The sequence below is a fragment of the Amblyomma mixtum genome, chromosome 5 (assembly GCF_055824585.1).
Source record: "Amblyomma mixtum isolate Tamu chromosome 5, ASM5582458v1, whole genome shotgun sequence".
In the NCBI taxonomy this organism is placed as follows: Eukaryota; Metazoa; Arthropoda; class Arachnida; order Ixodida; family Ixodidae; genus Amblyomma; species Amblyomma mixtum.
In genome coordinates this window covers 58364966-58387250 of record NC_143016.1, presented here as the reverse complement: position 1 = coordinate 58387250, position 22285 = coordinate 58364966, and the positions used below count along the sequence as shown (strand labels likewise).

At 45.5% G+C, this 22285-nt stretch overlaps 1 protein-coding gene across 2 annotated transcripts; it reads left to right on the top strand.

Moving 5' to 3' along the window:
* The first annotated feature begins 1694 nt into the window (after positions 1–1694).
* LOC149342308 (uncharacterized) lies at positions 1695–22072 on the top strand. 2 transcript variants are annotated; one of them, XM_089544595.1, is made up of 7 exons: positions 1695–1761; positions 4208–4479; positions 7281–7509; positions 8904–8979; positions 14479–14602; positions 16960–17032; positions 17634–22072. In XM_089544595.1, the coding sequence occupies exons 2-7, from the start codon at positions 4282–4284 to the stop codon at positions 18206–18208; spliced, it is 1275 nt and encodes a 424-aa protein (XP_089400721.1). In that variant the 5' UTR covers positions 1695–1761; positions 4208–4281; the 3' UTR covers positions 18209–22072. The 2 variants fall into 2 exon arrangements, with proteins under 2 accessions (XP_089400721.1, XP_089400722.1); XM_089544596.1 differs by lacking the exon at positions 1695–1761 and adding an exon at positions 2326–2525.
* The last annotated feature ends 213 nt before the right edge of the window (positions 22073–22285 follow it).

The following is a 22285-nucleotide window of genomic DNA, read 5'->3' as shown; positions in this document are numbered from 1 at the left end:
TGACACACATTATTTGTTTTTACAGGTTGACAAAAGCAATGATTAATGACTATGAATATTTTACCAGCAGAGAATTAGGCGCGTCTTTGACAGCGTCATCATCATCATCATCATCATCAGCCTGATTACGCTCACGCTGTGTCTCTTCGATTAACGCTGTATTTTGCCAGCTGCGGCTACCGTATCTCCGCAAACTTAATCTAATCCGCCCACCTAACTTTCTGCGTCCGACGTTTCGGACGTTCCTGGCCTATTCATTGCTTTGAACAAAGACATTTTCTCCTCTCTGTACTTTGTGTTTATTTTGACTTTTTGTGAATGCGCGTTTCTTCTCCTTTCGTACACTCTTACGAAACGTTCCGACCGCCACCGATCAGTGTCATTAAGTGCTTACAAAACACGTTTATTGCATTTGCTTATTATCACCGACATATCAGCTTTGTCAGCTTACGGCAATAATATTTGGGAAGGCAGCTTTTGTAGATGAAAAATGCAACAGAGGACAACGTATCATGGTGAAAGGATAGAATGTACTGTTGTCTAAGAAGCATGTACAGAGCGGCAGTCAACATTCACAATATTTGAGCAAGTAAGGTTGAAGTATCTTGAGATTGGAAGCGTAGCCCGCGTCCTGCTTTATGCATTCCTGGTTAACCGTGCATTTCAGTTTGGTTTAAACACGTTTCGTTTAACGTTTTTCGTTAAACACGTTTCACTCATGTCACGTTTCGTTTCTGTGTAGTTCCCATTTGTTTCGCATATACTTTTGAACCTACTAGTTTACTGGGTGCAATGGTGAGACTTTCGGATGACGTACATAGACTGACTGACGGGTCTCTAAATTATTTTTAGTATATAGCGCACATGGCCGCCTACAGCTTCTTAGCAGCTCAGATGCCCACCTTCTCTCGATGCAAACAATCGAACAATTTTCTTTTACACACGTGTGACTTTGTCCAAAGTGTTCGAGACTCTATAGAAAACACTAATGCAGTTAAAAAAAATAAAGCATATTAAACCATGCCGTTAATTAAAATTGCCTTACGTCAGCTCCATTGTTCGTCTTTACACTGTTTCGAGCAACTCAGATTAACGTAATGCCCAAATTTATAAATTTGTGCTTGTAGGTCGCTATTTTCACACGCGACAATGTATATATTTAGTTTAATTGTTTTAAAAGGCAGGGAACAAAGACGCTGCGACGCGGTCTCGCAGACTCCATATCACGTAGGCCACCGCTCTCCTCTCCGAGCCAGCTCTCTAAACGGGACGGTCCCGTAGCTGGAACCTCGAATTCTCCCCTCCCTCGCCTGTCTGGGACCGCGCCTTCACTCTTTCCCCTACGGGGGTCCCAACCCCGTCGGCGGGACGCTCCTCTCGCCAGCCCCCGAACCCCACGTGCGGGCACGCAGAAGCCCAAAAGGCAACAAACCGCGACAAGCCGGCGCCTCTCCCATTGGCCAGAGTCGTGTATGCGGCGCGCAGCTACAACGCCGGGTCAGAGTGGGCGGAGCTTGGCTCGTTAAACTATCGGCGACACGCTCGTTGCCCAAGCCAGACGTCCAAATATGGGCGAAAGGCCTTCACCTCCAATTGAAGGCGCCTAGTGAGAGGAAACGGCGGAGGGGGAAGTGCGAATCGGCCCGACGAGGGCCGCTAGGGAGCGCTGCTGCACAGCCTAAAAGGACCGAGCCAGTTTGTCGACGCCAGGCCCGCTAGACAAGACCAGGCGTCACTCCGAGCCCAAGGTGCCACGTTCAGGTGAGACCGGTGAAAAAAAGCCGTTATCGGCCCATTTACCCCCTTTCTTCCAATCTCCTTTTTCCCGGACTTATTCCTCGTTGCCCGCCTTCCCGACGGAACGTGGCGTGAAAGGGAGCTCGCGCGTGGGAGGTCTCAATTGGCGCGCACATTGTAATGTCATCTTCCGGGTTTCCCTAATATCGCTGATGATTGCTAATTGGTTCCAATGAGTCCGACCGGCGGAGCTCATCTAGAGAAGTTAGGCGCAATCAGGCATCGTTGCCGGCGATTCACCGTCAATGATGGCAATTTCTTCTCGTTCCTTTTGGAGGGCCGTGTCCTGATTTGGACTCTGCGTCGCGCTCCGAGCCAAGGCGGCCTGGCCCAGACTCAGTCGCGCTGCTCCGACGCCTGGATCGTGCGCCGACCTCGCGCTGCTGCTCTATACGCATCGGCCATTTCGTTACCGGAGGATTGTCGTCCTACCGCCGTTCAGGCTCTTTTCTGCAAAATCCGTCTGGATTTCTGTTGATACTCCGCAAAGGGCACAGCTGACCTAGAACTGTGTTTTCGGTCCTGGAACCCAGGGATATCAATGGCGGAACAGCAAGTCTGGTGCTGCAACGCTTTAGTGTGTGCACCGTGGTTCGCGGACTTCGGAATTCACTCCGTGGAAACGTTTTGTTCGCGCTTGAGAATCCTCTTGGGTGACAGGGCTGTGAGATGAGATAAACGACGCAAGAGAGAATTCTGGCATTGCAACATTGTAATGTCGACGTGAGGTGAGTGCCTTCAAGTATTGCAACTCGATCACGTGTGTTGTATTCTGTATCCGTACATCAACAGAACACGAGAATATGCTGAATACTGAATATGCTGAAAACATTTCATCCACTAAGCTAAACGTCACGCAGCTGCCTAGGCGTTCATAGGAACGATCAGAATAGGCAGTAAAATTTGTTGTACCGAATTTTTAAATGTGAGAGTGGCCATGGCAATGGGCATGGGCGCAGTGATATTGGAGCCTGGCGACATGCATCCTAAGTTGTCAGAATTAGAATTCTGAGCAGAAACACAAGCGAAGACATGGCTGCAGAAAGTAGTAACGTTACGGACAAAAGACCAATACGTAGCGGTAGTTTTTAAAGCTCGAAACTAAAATGCGGGTCTGTTATCGGTCACCTGAACAGTGCGAACGTTCCCTTGACCTGGCGAACGTTCTCCGCAAAGTTTATTCACGTGTATCGAGGATTGTTCTAGCAGACGCATTTTTTTTTAGGTTCCCCTGCTAGGTTAGCATGTTCCACCACGAATGCTTTTCGACATCGGGAATCATCAATTTCATCTTTTTAAAACCAAAAGCAAAAAAAAAAAAACCTGGACTAGATCTCTTACATGGCGCTTACGGCCATCCGTTCTAGAATAACGCATCAGAGTACATCTTCTTTTAACAATAACCTGCAGTGCCTGTTTCAACTGCTGGTGATGATAGTCTTAGATTTACGTATGGTGCGTGAGGTAAACAATTTTCCGAAAGCGTAATTACACAAGGCTTTCGTAGGGATGACAGACGACAGGAAGTCGAGACAGAAAGAAACGAAGCATATATAACTTACGCTACCGTCAACCATTTATTCCACCACATCATCTTTTTCTTCTTCATAATTTCAGCATTATGCGCACCACAGCTTGAGAAGACTATGCTCAATTTAAAAGCAAAGAGAAATACAGATTAGGGGAAGTAACCAGGCGTTTCACATGTGGAATGGTCGGCATGACGCGTGCGTTAGTTACCCTTCAGTATCGCTACCAGAGAAATAACTAGGTCCTCTGGGCTAAAACGCAAACCAAAGCAAAACGTTACGATACAATGTGGCCGATCACATTTTATTTTGATCAGCTTAGTTATTAACATTCTGTACCTTTCGCAATTCTTGTGAAAGAAAGAAGTAAAAAAGGAAAGCTCGAACAGCTGAAAGGATGAAGAAAAAGATGAGTGTTGAAATAAATAGTTGAGACTACCACCCGGCGCATGTGCTACGCTTTTCTTTCGGCTGGAACTCAACGCCCTGTTTTCTCTCATCTAGTCGGTGCCTTTCGACTGCTATTTCTCTCGGTGGTTACGGAGAATTTTTCAAGGTAAAGTTTCATCACTCATTTCCATATATGCTGCAAAAAGTGAAACCGTCGGGGGTCATCAAGGAGGAGGAAGACATTTGCATGCATTTGCATGGGGAGAAAAGCAGTAAGGATGGCTTTTAGAGAAGGAGCATTACTAGAATTAAAAATAAAAAATGAGGGTGGGGGGGAGCGGAGACATCGCTTTTGCGGTCACGAGGCGTTTTTGATTATGGTAACTTCACAAAAACAGTGTGGTCGGTTTTGAAGTAGAGATAAGAGAACCGTTCAAAGCTACGCATGCATATGCGTAGATTTGGGCTCTAACTGAGCGGCGTGATTGCAGCCCCGTGTTCGTGAGCCCGTTGGGAGAGGAGCGAAGCAGCCAGAGCCTGTTCCGAAGAGCCACCGTCCGGGGCCATGCATCTGAGTGGCGGCGCCAAGGGTGCTCCTCTGCTGCAGGACGAGTCGGCTCTGCAGCCGCCAGGTGGCGAGGAAGACCCGCAGGCCGAGGAGGACTCGCGCGGACACTTCCACAGCATCCAGGTCATGCTGGGCCTGCACCAGCAGCACACTGGCTCCTCGCCGCCGCCGCCCCACCACCAGCAGCAGCACCAGGTGAAAATAGCCTGCTGTGCTTGCGCGTGAACCACGGCTGGCTCGCTAGCGCATTTCTGGCTCAGGGTTTAGTCAACAGATCACGTCATTCCAGGGAAGTGTCTTTGGGAAGAACTCTAAACGGTGCTGTAAATTTCACACACACCAGTTATCGCATTTGACACTCACTTTATAGCATAGAATGCCGTGCAGCGTGGCCTGGGCCTGTCTTTGTACGAACGGAACTAATTGAGGCGGCACGCAAACAGGGCGGTAAGACCGAGCCGATCGGCAGACCTGAACGCATTGAGAGGAATGCCTAGAGTTGGACAGATTTCAAGCAAGGAAATAACTATCATTTTCTTGCTGAGGCTGAAGGTAAGGTAGACGTAATAGTTTACATTTCCATGTAAACCCACTCTTAAATGAGCTCAGGTGCATTGCCTGAGGTGTGTTCCGATCGAATATCCACTAAGAAATTCTACCCTTAGGAAGCGGTCATACTCGTAGTTTGCGCAGAATGAGTTCGAATGCGTTTAAACTGGCAGTTTTCCGCTATTATGTAGGACTGAAGGTTAACGGGTGTGCTCTAGCTCGTGATTGATTTGCGTGTATTCTAACAATGTAGGCACGTAGAGAAGGAACAAGTCCACACTTGTTCACTCTTTTGCCTTTACTATCAAACAAAGGTAATACTAGGTATATACTGTTCAAAATACTATTAAAAGTACGATCCTATATTTAGATCCGAGAAACTACCATTAAGAACTTTACTTATGCCAGCGAATAGCACAAGCTATTCGGCAGGTCTATGAAAACGGAGAGACGAATTCGTGGCACCGTATTGATTCTAAACCCGGTCTATGAATAATAATTAAACTGACACTACGGCACATTCGTTAGCGTCACTTCTTTTTTTTGTTTTATTGCTGTAGGATTAAGAAGCGAGGTGCAGTATACGTTTATTTTATATAACGGAAATGAATAACGGTGCCGAAAGCCGCTATTATAGATAATAGCGAATATGCTGAGTGCTTGTCGCAGGTGTTACATGTATTGTTACCACCGTAATAGATAAGCAGGGACCCAAGCGGGGCAGGTCGCATTAGACAACGATCGCGGGTCACTGTGAGCATAAAATGCTGCTTATCAATGAACATCATAAGTTGGCGGAGGCGTTAAAAATTTCTTCAAAGGAAATGATGACACGGTTTGTTCGTATTTAAAAAAAATCAATATGGAGAGCAGAAAAGCTTATACACGCAGAGTTCGCGGCCTGTTGAGACACTATTTCATGCTTCATGGGCCCATCACTCCTGCGCTGACGACATATATCAAGCGAGTTGCAGGAACGACATACGACGTTCCCGCACCTTTACCTGTATGAGCGACAAAGTGCGAAAAAATATTATCGATTATCGTAAAATAATATTATCTCTAGCGCCGCTTATTGATGCAGGGTTTTGGAATACGCTGAGAGCGCTGCTGTGACCTATAGTGTTTCTTTCGATTGACGGTAGCTTATCAAAATTGCAGAGCGGGAACACTGCATTTATTTATCTACCCTCAGAACCAGAGGCATTAGAGAGGGGAGTGGATACAAAAAGATCGAAAATGAACATACAATTGATCAACTGCTAAGTTGATAGCGGAGTCTCGAAATTTATGGCTTCACGCACACAGTATACTCAAGGGAAGCTTTTGAAGGGAAAAACTGTTTTTTTTTTTCAAAATCATTCAGTTTTATTTATTTTCACCCTGTGTTCTTGAAGTTCTTGAGTAAGTCGTCATTAACGATTCATTTTGGCTGCCGATATATTGCTGAGGCGTATAGATGCACGCTAATAAAAAATGGAAAAAAGAAATACACTACACACATACAACACAATCAGGGGTTATTGACCAAAAATAAATACAAGCGCAAACTGAGCATTCCTTTGTCTTTCTCTGGTTAGGTAAGCAATAGGTTACGCTGGATAATAATGCAGTGATCGGCTACCTGTATCACTTAAGGGACATACAGGATGATGTGACAGGCGTCGTGATAAAGTATAATTTTTGTAGGAGAGAAAAGGCTCCGAGTTCACAATTGTTTACCGCGAAAGATCATGTAATAAACCCCATTTCATGAGTTCTTGAGCTGTCGTTGTGTGCAAAAGAAGTCATTGAGAAAGCATGCGGAACCGCAAACATAGCTCACGTTATTATTTGCCTGGTGCTGCGATTATTTTTACGTGAAATTAGATGCCAAGAGCATAAACGAACTCCCAACTATGTACAGCGGCCATATATTGCTACGAGATACCGGTATCATAGAGAAAATCTGTTAGTGTGCGCCTAGAAAGCCCTTGGAATGTAATGTATTTTGCTCCCAAGCTTTTATTTAAAGACACAGCTTTGTATGCATTGTCCAATTGCTTGCCGCGATGAGTTGTGCGTTTTTGGAATTGGAAAAGAAGGTGCTCTATGTATTCTATCAACTTACCGCCGGTATACATTATGCTCTCGGCCTTTGGGTACCGCCGTCTTTGCGTAGCGCTACCGCCGTTACTGTGCTTTTCGTTTTTTCGCGGGCATAAGTTATTTCAATAAAACATTAATTTCGGCTCCTTTGTCTTCTTTCTGCCTGCTTTTCTTTAAAGAATCTGACAATATTTGCGCATTTATTTTTTGCATATTGGAAATCATATAAGTAACAAAGGGGCTTGGCTATGAAATGCGTAGAAGTACGAGGTAAATGCAGTCAGTATCATTGAGTAGTCTCGAAGCCACTGCTGTGCAAATTGTCTTTCAGCTAATGCTTGGCTTTTTCTCTTGTCTAGCTGTGCAACCAGGGCGTGGTCGACTACGTGCCTGCCACAAGTGTCTCCTCTTTGGACCCCATGGCAACCAGCATGAGCAGCCTTCTGCCGGGCTTGGTATCCATGGCTCCCTGTGTCGGCATGAGAACCCGGGACCTGTCCGGCCCGCTGCCGAGCATGGCCGCTTCACAACCCATGGGCTGCCTCGGTGGCGCTGACGGCATGCCCCCAGCAGCGCCCAGGAAAGAAGGTGCTTGTTTATACTTTTCTCTTTCGGTCTAACCTCACTTGACAGCCCAGAAGAACAGAGAAAGTGAGGTGAGCTCGACATTAAGATGTAAATTTTGCAAGACCGTGGTCTGAAGCTTGTCCCACAGATGCTGGGATGTACTTTTCGAGCCAACTGTACCGCGAACTCTTCAATCAAAGCTCTGGTGTCTGTAGAGCTCCTTCCTTTAGGTGTTAACAGATTGTCACGCCACCAGCGGTATTCAGCCGAACTCCTCACTGCTACTCAAAGCACGGTCGTGACGAAGAAAGAAAAGTTGTAGGACTTCATCGTTCGCTGAGCACCCAGCCCATAGGTGGCACCCCTGTCTGCTGACTTTCAACTGTCTTATAACTATATAGAAATTACCCTTTCCGGATGAATTTCGAGATACTTTTTAAGTTTGAAATTTAAGTCAAAGAAATAAAGACAGAAAAAAATCAACGCTTGTGGCCCCCGCTACAAGCCCGTCTAAAGGGATCGATCTAATGGTCAAAATTTAATTTAATGGTCGAGGTAATGGTCGTAGTTTGATTCATACTTTCGTAACTCGAAGGAATAAAGAACACTTGAGTGCAGACGCATGAGCCCCTGTACTCCATTTCACAGTTTGTTCATACACTTCACTGGGACCTCCGCGACGTACCTGGGCGTTTGAAACTACGCTTCTAGAAGATAGCGCCAAATAACTGTCCATGCGAATGCTAGTCTTACTGTGCCATATTAGTCAATCCGATTAGTTTTTACTCCTAACCACACTAACCCGAAGAGGGCAAGCGCCGCGTACACTGCACGGCAAATACTTAGTACAATGAGGTTATAACTACGTGATTTAATCCTCGCTATGGCAGCAGTTACTGTGGCTTATGTCTCTTTAATTGCAGTTAGTCTCTAAGGGAGCAATGATCAACCTTTAAGGCAGTAATGGTTCTGAGAACGCAGACAGCAGCAAAATGACTAACATCTGTACCGCTTTTATTCCTTTCTGGTTTAAAGTGTCAGGATATACAGACCACAAGATCCTGTTCTTAATAGTGACTGTAGCTGTACTGCTTCATTATGATAAGGGTATTAGCCTACAGCGTTCCCATTTTATTCCATGTGCACGAAACTGCTGCTTTTTTCACCAAGCTGAAGCAGCCCCCGGGATAGAGTTTTTATTCATGAAGTTTAGGTCACGTACTTGAGACTTTATTTAGTCCTTAAAAAGCAGGAAAAAAAGGAAAAGAACGCACTTTCACGATTTCCCGTCAACAAGGAGGCAAAGGCCAACAACAACAAGGTGACATACTGATCCGCATTAGATGAATATGGGATGTGGTAACCGACATGATTTGCTGCGCTGTCTAAGCACTGTACTATCATTTCCTTTGCAGAAACGCAGAAGGGCAAGTCAACGGAAAAGTCGTCTTCCTCAGATGGAGACAAGGCGGTCAAAAAGAAAAAGACCAGGTATGGAAACAGTAAAAGGGGGCAATCAGTTCCGTTTACCGAAGTGATGTAGTACCTGTGTACAGAGGGTTATGCAACGCACGTGTCGAGCATAGCGTATGCCCGTACGTAAATACGACTCCTCTCAGCGATCGTGACATGCGCCACTAAGTTCTAGCGTCATTTCCACTTTATATTTAAGTATATATGTTGATATTTCAGATATGTTTATGTCACACCTATATATACCTTTGTCCTTCAAATTTCTGTCGCGTCCCTGAAGCAAGCATTTTAGTGGGTTGCACTTCAAACCGATGCAATGGAAGCTGAATTTCACGAAAATTTCGAGTGACAAGCGTTTTTATTAACACCTACAATATTAAAGTTGGAGGGGGGGGGGGGGGGGCAGTGAGAGAATTGAGTACAAGAAAAATCTACGAACCATGTGAAGAGTAACCCTTCTGAGAAAACCTATCTCAGCGAGAACTGCCGAAGCGTTCGCTATACAAGCGTTGTGGTGCGAGAAATGCCGCCCAGGCGTGTAGAGGCAGGCGCAATCTTTCTCCGCAATTTCAAAATCGAGGCGCTCAGAAAAATGATTGCGCACCATCTCGGACCTCCTCTTCCCATAGCGGGTGGTGTAACAAAGTGGAGAGTGGGGAGCACTCAGCATATCTCCCTTTGTGCAGCATAGGATTCTGGAGAGAATGGACGAAAGAAACTGTAGCAGTGCGGCTGGTTAGGCAAGGTTTTAAGATTCGGTTGGCCAACCGTCGAAACCTTGAGCAATGCGAACCACTTCGATCGCCCGTCGTCGTCCCACTCAACCGAGCGGCAATCGAATCGGGAGCAATATCGTCGGCTCCTTGAAGCGTGTACGTGTGGCTCTCCATTTTGGTCTGAAGAACACTTTGAGCACCTTGCCAGGATAGGTCCTCGAAGAGCTGACTCTTCTCCATCGGTGCACCTGAATCGGGAGATTTCCTGGGGGGATAACGGCGCCAGCTTCGTATTATGTCAGGCAAGAATATTCTCTTCTTCACTCACTCGCTGTCCCAAGGCGTTGCTACACAGGTGGGCTGAGGAGCTGACGCTTCGGGCAATGTGTCCTTTTTGCTCATGCGATCCATGCCAGCCTGGTCTACAAGGGCATTTGAGCTTACGTTCTAACTGGGTTCAGTGAAGGGCTGCTAGCTCACAGTACAATTTCCTCTTTTTCGATGTTGACAAAAAAATCCACGGGATGTTTTTTCTTTCTTTTTGCGATGTCAGGCGCTGTAGGCTTGTTGTGCGGCGGTCGAATCGTTCATACCAAATGACGCCATCATTACGTCACCATTGAGAGTGACGTTTTATTCGGCCATGAGACTAATGCCACCGATCACGTGACCTATGGGCTATTTAAACTTGTGATCGCATCATGGGCCATTAGAGTCATTATTATTCACCCAATCAAGCTTTCATACGCTTTCGTGATAAAGACAAGATGCGCGATGTTGAAGCATTTAGGAACAAGTTTAATAGGTGCTTAAAAATTTACACAGAAATATGCTACAAACGGATAACTGAAATGTGTAGCCAGCATAAAAGCAACGTCACGTGGAAGAAACTAAATGAAGCTCTTAGTGGGCGAACGACACTTAGCAGCAATAACTGAATTATTGTAAATGGTATAGAAGCCACCGGCATGAGTCCTGCAAACAAATTTAATGACTTCTTAGAAATATGCCGTTTTAAATATTCTCCTGACGCTACTTCATAAAATTTCGCCATTACCACACACTATATTTTTTTAGCCTACGTGTGCCTCTGAAGTCACTTCACTTTTTCATGCACTTATAAAGAGCTACAGCCGTGACGCAAACGACGCAGAAATCAGACCGGTTAAATACAAACACAAAAGCTTACTTTCCGCAGGTATCTTTCGAAAAATATGCAAGTCGCAAAAGTAATCGCAATCCACAAGTATGGTGCTAGAAATACTTTGGGAAATTAGGCTAGTTTCAATACTGCCAATTTTCTCTAAAGGACTCGAGACTGTTGTTAAAGTACGTGCTGAATACCTTTACCAGAAACACGAACTCAGTTATATAGATCAGTATCAGTCTGGCTTAGAAAGAACCGGACAACAGAAACAGCGTGGCTGGTGCGAAAAGTGACACTACTAAACAATGTTGAAGATAAATGATTGGTTCTTGGACTATACCTAGACTTCACTGCGGCCTTTTATTGCGTAAATCATTCAATTTTCCTAGATAAGCGTGAAAAATAGGGATTTAGAGGCTGTGCTCAACGACTACTGCAATCTTTCCTTGAAGGCTAGCTTGAATTCACGGACATTAGTTATCATAAATAATCGCCCAAACGTACAGGATCAGGATTTCCGCAACGAAGTATTCTAGGACTTATTCTGTTTCTTTACTATATCTAAGAGATTGTAAAATTAGACGATAACTGTCGGTTTTTTTATTACGCGGACAACAGTATCGTGCGTTTCTCGGACATAGATATAGCGGAAATAAAAGCAAATGATAGTAATATTTGTCGCAAACTGCTCGTTTAGTGAAAAAAAGCGCTGATTCTGAACAACTCTTTGGTTTAGGTTGGTTTATTTATTTATTATTTATTTTGGAATAAATTTTCGAGGAGATTTTGGAATAAAGGACGCAGCCGTCGGAATATAATCGATTGTTTACCGGAAGGTCACCAATAGCTGTAATAACATCATTGATGTAAGTAATAAATAAAAGTGGCTCTAAAACAGACCCTTCAGGGACCCTAGAAGTTACTCTTATGCTAGATGATTTTTACTGGTTATAGGAAACGAACTACGAGCGTAAGTGCAAGTAATCAGAGAGCGAGCCAGCAAGTTTAGAATCATTAAGGAAAGACTTGAGTTTAATTAAGAGCTTTTGATGGCATATGGCATCAAATGCTTTCGCATAATCTATAAAAATGGCATCAATCTGTCCTCGCGTGTTAAGTGTTGCAGCGATATCATGCGTGAACTTGATTAGTTGCTACACAGTGGAAAAATTAACGCGAAAACCATGCTGTGCTTTAGACAATGTGTTAAGCTCAGTTAAATACTGAACAATGTATTTATGAACGATATGCTCTAGGAGTTTGCGTGTAGTAAATATTAAGGAAGTTGGCCTGTAATTCGTGACCAGGAGCCTTTTACCGTCATTATGCACTGGAATAATTTTCACATTTTTCCAGAGAAACGCTACGGTTTCAGACTCCAGCGATTTTCTAAACAGTACTGTTAAATAACGAGAAATCCATTCGGAATGCCGTTTCAGTAATGTGTTGGACACAACGTCAGGCCCAGAACTTTTGGTTACGTCCAAGTTTGATAGCAGGTTATGCACACCAGCATCGTTTATTTCAATGCTAGGAAAAGGGTCAAGCGCAGTATTCCAAGTAAATTCAGGAGCGGTTCCGTCATCTCTAGTGAATACTGACTGGAAGTGATAATTGAAAGCTACAGCTATGAGAAAGGAATCAGCACAGAACTCACCGTTGATGATAAATGCAGACGAATTGTGGGATTGCGGGAGCTTGGGGTTTAACGCCCCAAAGCGACTCAGGCTATGAGAGACGCCGTCGTGAAGGGCTCCGGAAATTTCGACCGCCTGGGGTTCTTTCACGTGCGCTGACATCGCACAGTACACGGGCCTCTAGAATTTCGCCTCCATCGAAATTCGACTGCCGCGACCGGGATCGAACCGCGTTTTCTGGGTCAGCAGCTGAGCACCATAACCAGTGATCCACCGCGGCGGCTCTGATTCTGAATGGATCGATAACAAAATGCATCCTATTTCGGGCTCACGATCGTTAGGTGATGTACCCAAAACTGTTATTTTAGATCCGAACATCATCATCATCATCATCATCAGCCTGACTACACCCACTGCAGGGCAAATGCCTCTCCCATGTATCTCCAATTAACCCTGTCCTTTGTCAGTTGCCGCCACTGTATCCCCGCAAACTTCTTAATCTCATCCGCCCACCTAACTTTCTGCCGTCCCCTGCTACGTTTCCTTTCTCTTGGAATCCACTCCATTACCCTTAAGGACCAGCGGTTTTCTTGCCTTCGCATTACATGCCCTGCCCAAGCCCATTTCTTCCTCTTGATTTCAACTAAGATGTCATTAACCCGCGTTTGTTCCCTCACCCACTCCGCCCGCTTCCGATCTCTTAACGTTACACCTATCATTTTCCTTTCCATAGCTCGCTGCGTTGCTCTTAACTTAAGCTGAGCCCTCTTTGTTAGCCTCCAGGTTTCTGCCCCATAGGTGAGTACTGGTAGGATACAGCTGTTGTATACTTTTCTCTTCAGGGATATTGGTAAGCTGCCATTCATGATCCGAACATACTCTGTATAAAAAATGTATCATATCCCTTCGCGTGATCTTTCCGGAGCACATGTCATGGAATGACCACTTCAACTATCTTTAGTCAAACGGTACTGTGAGTAAAAAATGTGTCAAATAACTGATCTTTTCGAAACACATGTTATGAAATGACCACGTGAACTATTTTTAGTGAAACTGTTATAAGACTGTTGGTATGATAAACCAGTGAATTCATTTCCTTCCATCTGCACTAAAACGCATGTTATAGTATGCTTTTCTAGATTCCCTCCTGTGCTAGTGGGTTTTAGTGTGGGGCAACACCACTGCAACGAAAATGCAGAAAATTGCTCTCTTGCACACTGGAGCTACCCGCGTAGTAGGAAACGTATCATTCTTGAAGTACAGGGCGCCATTTTTTCATCAACATAAATTATTAAGGCGCAAGATGTGTATCTGTTTAAATAACTTTGCAGTCAGAAAAGTACTCTTAATCGTACTTCAGATATATATTTTAACTTAGTTCAACTGAAAACAACCGTTTACAAACGGCTCTTTCTCTTATAAATCATCTTGGTTGGCCTAGTCATCACGAACTAATTACAATTTACGTTGCCACCAGTACTAAATCACTTTGATGCACAATAAATTGATAATGTACTTCTACCCCACTAAACCATACCAAAGTGTTCATATAAAAATTGCCTGCCAATACTGCACTAATATTGTTGCATCATCTCATTTTTGTTATCTGGTTTTCGCATTTCTGGTTATGTATACCTATTTTCCCTCTGTATTTTGTCTGCTTTTTTTTTTCCTATTACAAAAATCATACTACTTTCTCTATTCATATCCAAAATGTATCGTACGTCGTTGCTGATGGGTGACTGCTCAAAGAATCGGCTTTTCTCTTCGTTCATGCTTTTTCGCTCCACATTGTATACAAAAATAAATGATTGATTGTCTAATTATTTAACAGTCGGTCATATGAGTTATCAAAACCCCTGCGTATGACCACGACCCCTTCTTACGCATGACCCCTGTAACTTTCTTGTAAAAATATTATCCCCCTACAGAGTTGAGTCCGAACCTCGTGTCACATTATGTGAATGCACGTTCAACTTTTGCCCCCTTAAATAACGTCACGTTTGGATTTTCGCAGGACGACGTTCACGGCCTTCCAGCTGGATGAGCTGGAGCGGGCCTTCCAGCGCGCCCCCTACCCGGACGTTTTCGCCAGAGAGGACCTCGCCCTCAGGCTGAACCTCAGCGAGTCCAGAGTGCAGGTATACATTACCACGTGCATGGCTTGTCTGTTCACTAAGCACTCAAGCCTCTGCGAAACTACCGTAGTTGCATTGAAACCCTGCTAGTTTCTCTGTTCTTTATCGGCTGGGACGCCACAGCGTCTGCGTTATTTGCAGAATAATCCGGGCGATGCGCCGGATATACTATATGGTAATGGCCGAAGAAAATCAGAAACAGCAGATTTACGGTTGAGGTGAAAGCTTATTTTGGTTTGGTTTGGTTTATGAGGTTTAACGTCCCAAAGCTACTAAGGCTATGAGAGACGCCGTAGTGAAGGGCTCCGGAGATTTCGACCACCTGGGGTTCTGTAACGTGCAGTGACATCGCACACTACACGGGCCTCTAGAGTTTCTCCTCCAAAGGAATTCAACCGCCGCGGCCGGGATCGAACCCGCGTCTTTCCGGTCAGCAGCCGAGCGCTGTAACCACTGAGCCACCGCGGCGGTGAAAAGCTTATTGTATACACGGCAAAGTAAAGCGCGATAATCCGAGCACTCCTCCCTGAACTCGTGATCGACGGAGTGCAGGGAATGAAGTGTTCTCGGCACTTTCTGGTCAGTTTTACGGAATTTTTTCCCTAACGCAGATATTTCACGTGACTGGACAGGCGCTTCATTAGACTGAACTGGAGAGTTGCGAAGCCATCTCTTATTGTGCGCGCTTTCTGTGGTGATAATTGTGCTGGAGAAAGTACTGTCCGATGGCTGGCAGCCTACTGTATTATGCAATACCCTGAATCGACAGCTCGAAAGCGGCCGACCTCTTTCTCAAACGGGCGCTTTGTGAACACCAAGATGAGATCAAATCAAATCAAATCTTTATTTACATCATCCAGATGTTAGAGGCGCAGGCAAAAAGCTCTCATTGGAGCTTGACTGAGCGCCTGCACCCCCGTAAAAGGTTTCAAGAATTGTTTAATTACATACATTGGCAACAACTAATAAAACAGTTGCGTTTGCGAAAAAATAAACGAGACTGAACTGATAGGAAAAAACAAAAAACAAAAAAAACAAACAAAACGGCAAAAGCAATAAGTTGCAAAATAAAGGTTTGAAAGAATAACAATGGTGGGAAGTGATAGCTGAGCATTTGACGTCCATAATTAGTTCGCGTTTGGGGAATGAACGATTCATCGCGGTTTCTTATGGCATGAGTGTGTTCTCTGGGTGTTAGATGAGACAAAGTTTCAAGAAAATTACGCTTGGTATTACTTCTCTTATATCGTTTTATTAAACTGACATTATATAGTTCGACATTATATAGATCTAGAAGCGAAAGCAAATAAATGCAAGTAATGAAGGAGGTGTGTAACAAAATAAAGAAATTTCAAATGCAACAGTACGAACTGTGTATTGACGGTGATTAACCCATCGTAGTCGGCAATGAGAACACACCTTTATCGTTTTTTTATTTAATATCAGGTGATATCTGAAGGAATCTACAATCGCGTAGGTGGAGCACCTTTTAGAACCCCACTATTGGCACGTGTGGTTGGTCATCTTTGCGCCGTCAGCAAAAAAAAAAAAAAGGAGAGGTGGTTGAAGTGTTTGGTTAGTCGCTCTCTATCGCCAAGGGATATATAGCCCACAACGTTATATACAGAGGAGACCACCGCGGGGCGTAGTAGTTTGAGCGCTCGCCTCGTACAGAGGAGCGGGGTACGATGCCCCCAGAGTCACCGGGTAACCACTGGTTTTGCAAAGAATACACTCTTTCTCCCAGCCTGGCGTTCTACTTCTTTGTGATGAAATGATTGAAATAAAGGTTCTTTGACTCCACAAAGAATGCAACGAACATGTTTGATATTTTGATATTTGATATTTATTTATTTACCACCACAATATACATGGTGACGGGGTGCCCATAGTAAAAGCGGCCTCTTGGACCGCTTGACTTGGCCATGGACACCCAGCCTTGACGGTCTTTGGCAAAACACCTCTTCCTACATTAAAATGAAATAATTTTAATCACAAGACAAGAGCTGGCGGACGACCCTTAATTTCGAATACTACTGTTTTCAGAGCTTCTGTCCTTAAACTTTTATGTGTGTGCGTATCACCATTTACATCATTTTTATATGCCGCCGCGGTGGCTCAGCGGTTATGATGCTCGGCTGCTGACCCAAAAGACGCGCGTTCGATCCCGGCCGCGGCGGCTAGAATTTCTTTGGAGGAGAAATTCTAGAGGCCCGTGTGCTGTGCGATGTCAGTGCACGTTAAAGAACCCCAGGTGGTCGAAATTTCCGGAGCCCTCCACTACGGCGTCTCTCATAGCCTTAGTCGCTTTGGGACGTACGTTAAACCTCATAAACCATCATTTTTATTTTTGCTTGCAGGTCTGGTTTCAAAATCGGCGTGCCAAGTGGAGAAAACGAGAACCACCGCGCAAGACAAACTTTCTGCAAGCAGGTAAGATTGATACCACAGGCCCCACTTCATTATTTTTGTTTTATTTCGGTTGTCTGTGTACTGTTTGATTCAAGCTTAGTAGATCCAGGTGAAGTTTCTACACATGGCAGGTTGTCCGCACATCTAGCCAATTTTAATCAATACGGCTAGAGGAAAAGAGAAACAAGCAATGTCAGCCGTGCAATTTCGAATTTGCATGCACGAGGGAGCGCTTTTGACTTTAGTGTGCGTCACGTGTCGGGGTTTCCTTGTTCTACTGCCGTGTGTCGACATGTCGTGCCGTGTCACGCCGCACGAACTACTTTCATGCCCTCTTCATAATATACATACTAGAAAAATCTACTTTAATTTTAAAACTTCTGCCTTGTGTTTTTTTTTCACCCAGTTTTGCAATTTTCTTAAAGCTATGTGGAAAAAATTTCATGCCAGCAAGTAGACTTCTGTTATTTTGTTTCACAATATGTTTCTTGTTTAGGGAACAGTTGCAGTAAACGCGACATCATTAAACAGTTCAGATGGTACCGCACAGACCTAATACCTTTTCCTCTTCCCGCATTTCCTTCCATGCACCTCGTCGGCCCGAACACGAAAATTGAAACAGCGGCCGCCCAGAATATGCAAAAAGGCGGCCACCCGTACTCTTCCGCGTCCCCGACGTTGCCACCGCTCAACCCGCCCATGGACTCCTGGGCCTTCGGCACCGGGAATCCGTATGACTTTGGCTTCCAGACGTCCTCCCTGCAGCCGTCTCCGGGACCGGGGGCGGGCGGCTACGGCTCGGGCTTCTCCCCGACGGGTCCCGGCGGTATGGGCGGCATGGCGACGGCCTCGACCAACCCGAGCTCCTTCTACAGCACCATGCTGCCCCCGGCGCAAGACCAACTCCTGCCGCCGCTCCCACCCGTCAGCAGCTCTGCTTCGGGCGTCGGTATGCAGCGACCCTGCGGCGCGCCTTCGCCCGATCCACACCAGCAGAAAGGCTGCTCGCCCATGTCTTACGGGTGCTCCGCCAGCCCTGACAACGACAAGAAGCAAGGCGGCGGTGGCGGGGGGTTGGTCGGCACAAACGGCCTGCTGGATGCCGACCTGCATCAGATGGGCACCATGCAGCACCTCATGATGAAAGGCAAGGACAACTCCTTGTCGCCGCTGCCTCCGCTTGACTTCTTTACTTAACGCGTTCGCTCCATCGTGCTGAGGAAGCGACCATGGGGCAGAGCTATGGTACGGCAGGAACTGATTTTGCCTCGGCGGGCGTCGACAAGGCGGTGGCTTGTAGAAGCCTTCAACGACGGCGACTTGTTCTTCGAGCTCCAATAAGTGCCTCTGCGCTCTTCGCATCGGTTTCCAGGAGATTGCCATTGCTCGCGGCTCCTTTAGGGTCACTGGCACTTCTCTCCTCGGTGGGGACTGCGCTCTCATTTAAGGTTTGTGACGTGTGTGTGTGCACTGGTTTTATGGCCCATTGCTCTAAGCACTCATCAGAACACGATAGGGTTGTAGTGAGGGGTATGAAAGGTGTGACTGGCGAGAGAAATGCTAGAAAGAGAGCAGCAGCAGTAACAAGAATAATGAAAAGGGGAGTACATGCACAAGACAAAAAAGTGACGTGGTTTTCCCGTCTTGAAGTGTGTTGGAGCTGTTTAAAGATGTTATGAGAGTTTTACGAACAATCCAAAGCATAACCCTTGTCATCGCTGTTGCCTTCGTCTTCCCTAGATCACATTACCCATACTTTCTTGTCTTTCGCATTAAATGTGCGCTGAACTGAAACTTCGCCAGAAGCCACATTTCACGCTCATGAAATGCGACTCACACAGGCATGTATCTTTATAAATTTCTCCACGAAACAATGAGGTTGTTTCAATTTACAGCTCGTGTATGCGAGGTCACGAAACCGAACTCGCCATTTTTATCGTTGCCATCATTCACTGCGGTAAGCCTTCTATGTTAACTGTTTCTCTATGCACGTACAAAACTAAATGTATTTATAATATCGAATTATATACAATGTAAATAAGGCTGACGTACTGATGAATTTATGTAAACGGAGTTCGCTGTCAGCTGCATAACTGAGCGTTCGCGATGAAACCCTAACTTAAAAGTAGGCAGTATTTTTCATAACTAGCTAACTTGTCAGGCAAACAGGTATAGATTTCCTATCTCATGAGGTAAGAAGAAAGTCTTAACACCAAGTCAGCGACGAATGGCTTCACAATCTGACATCTACGTCCAAACTATGGTGAAACATTATTCGAAATGTCTAACTTACACTTAATAGATTTTGCTTATTTTTGCAACCACAGTGCCGATGTTTCAAGCAAAAGCTCAGAAATCCACTGATAAGTAACAGTGGTTGAATCCACAGCCACAAATGCCTGCAGAATGTAGCCGAAGAACACGTTGTCCACGTGCATGCGATAACAAAACACATTCCTCCAAGAGCACATCTCGATCCTAACGAAATGTATGCGCTCATAGCATCAACAGGTACGCACGCCTGAAGGGGTCAGAGATTTTGTAAATACACACCCCTTACCATAAGGGTTCTTGCAGAGACATTCAGTGTCCCCCTCCCTTCCCCCTCTATTTTTTGCACTGCACCTAAAGTGTACTTCCACTAATTGTCTTCGTATTCATTGAACGGTGGTGTGAGAAGAGTGGTTCCACACAGTGAAAAGGAAGGCGGGCTCACGTGCAGTTTCCGGTTACTACACGTCTGTGTCATTAGTGTTTCTTCATCCCATCATCTCTGAGGCATTCATATTGAACATGTAGTTTCGTTCTTCAAAAATCTTGTCGATGCTGTTATTTCATGTACATTATAAAGGTTCTTTTCAGACTCTTTCCATTTGTGTTGTTGTGTGTTGTGTTTTTCTACAGTGTGTCCGTAGTGCTCATTGTGACAGCTTTGTGACAGACTTGTCATGACAATTGCGTATGATATATATATATACATCGGGATCATTATCATATTTGTGTTAACATGTAAATGAAAAAAAATTGTCAGTGTAAGCGAGACGAATTTCACTAATTTGACTCCAAGGTATCTGCACTGTCCACCCTGTTTGTTGGCAATCGGTTTGTAAACATTATACAGTTCCCAGGCGAAAATCTTAACTGGTCAAACTGGTTTAAAGGGAGACTGAAGCACTTTTTTTGAATATCAGGCTGGCAGCGGCGTCCTATAGTTTTTCATGCTGTATACTGGAATATCGCATCCAAATAAGGCAAAAACAAGCGCGAATTGCCTTTTTTAGCCGAAATATGCGGCCTGTGCCGCGGGGCACGCCGCGCGGCGCGCCGCCGCCCGTGATTGGTCAAGAGAGGTCGTGACGTCACTTTGAGGACTGGAGAAGCTGCCGATGCGGATCCGGCGCTGCGTTGAGTGCAGATCGCAGCTTTCCGTGTCGTTGTAAAAGCGAATACGGCGACTATTTTTTTTTACTGACCTCCGAAGAAAAGGATACTACAGTTTGCTCATTCCACGTATCGCCTGAAACCAAAAAAGACACAAGCAAAAAATTCTACGCCTAGCACAAGCGTACGCCAGCGTCAAAGACGCGATGCAGACCATGCGTAAAAGGTGCCAGCACAACCTCGGCTCGTATTCTCGGAAAGGAAGGGGTGCGAACAATACTCAAGTCAATTACCACCCCCGGACGCCTCCTGGCTCGCCCGGAAGAGCGTCATCCTAAAGAAAAGGCCCAAAGCACTGTGTACAAAAAATCCTGTTCTCAGTACCCGGCGTTGCAGGTTAAGGCAAGAAAGTATTTCAAGGAAACGATGAAGGAGCACAGAGTTGATGTCAAAATTAGCGAAGCGCAGTGGCCAAGCACTGCGAGGCATGTGACCACAGGATAGTGACGCAATCATTGTGCGCTGGAAACCAAGCCAAATACGCGCACAAGGCAGCTGCTTCACTCGTGGCGCGTTCAGCAGATGCCAGAAAATATTAATCGCTGCCTCGGAAACCTTCGCCCTTCCTAGATTTGCAGTTTAGGTTCAGTGAAGTAGTTGCCAACTATATGTGTGTTTAAAAGCCAAGCTAGCTGCAACTCGCCCGCTGCCACAAATTGATGAAGAAACCGAGTAAGGTTGCGGTGTTTTTTTGCAAAATCTCCGTTGCCATTCATTTCTCTCATAAATTTGCATCCGAAATCAACGTCGAACGCTTTCATTTTAATCGCTTAGCTACGATTAAACGAGATGCCGCATATGAAGAGCTTCTATGCTTGCTTCGCTTTATTGTGCTTTGCTCTGCTTGCTTGCTTGAACACGTCGAACCGAGTATAAAATCAATGACCGAGCCTTGCACGTCTCAGGTGGTCTGGTCGCACCTAAGCTGAGGAAAGCGACACATGCTTAAGCCTCTATAAGGTTTCTTCAGGGGCTAAGTGAGCATGTTTCTACTTTTAAGAGAGCTAGGCGCTTCTTCGGAATGGTGACATATGCCTCTCATGTGCGAGAAAATCGATGGAACTGTGTCGTGGTTCAGCCGCGCCTTTTCGACAGAAATCTCCAGAGGTCCCATTAGGGACAAGCTCTGCATGTAGCCGCTCTTACGAAAGTGCTTCGAGCAGAGTAGGCTTGCTTTGGTCAGCTTGAATTCTTCGTCACAGCATCGAGCGCTTGCGCTGCGAGCTTATGATCTTGCGAAAAGCAGTGGAAAACGATACAGTCTCGGCCGTATTTGTTTATGGACACGAACGCAGAGTAGTACCTCGTGTTGAATCTGATTCTCAAGGTCGGCTGACACGCTTTGTACGTCACAACGCACGCAGCACGAGAAAAAACGCGCGCCGAAGTATCCCCGGCTCCTCAACCTGACGTCACGTTGGCCGACATGGACGAGGTTTCCCTCTCCGCTGCTTTCCTCTCCTACGCTCGCGCGGGGAGCGGGAGATTTGAACATCGCGTTTTTAATTGGTGATTGCGCCACTATTTTAGCCAAAATCGAAAAAATAATTTCATAGACGTGATCAGCAATGACAAGACTTCAAAGCCGTAAAAAATTAGCTGATTCGAAAACCGCCTCAGTATCCCTTTAAGGAACAATTTCCCAGTTGATTCCAGTTGGATGCAACTGGTATTCAACTGGGAGCCATCGGGAAACAACTGGAATCAACTGGGAAATTGTTCCTTAAACCAGTTTGACCAGTTACGATTTTCGCCTGGGTTATAGCACATCGCGATACGCGATCCGCTACCGTGCGCCGCTAGTGCTCATGCGCTGATTGGTCCCGACGCGGC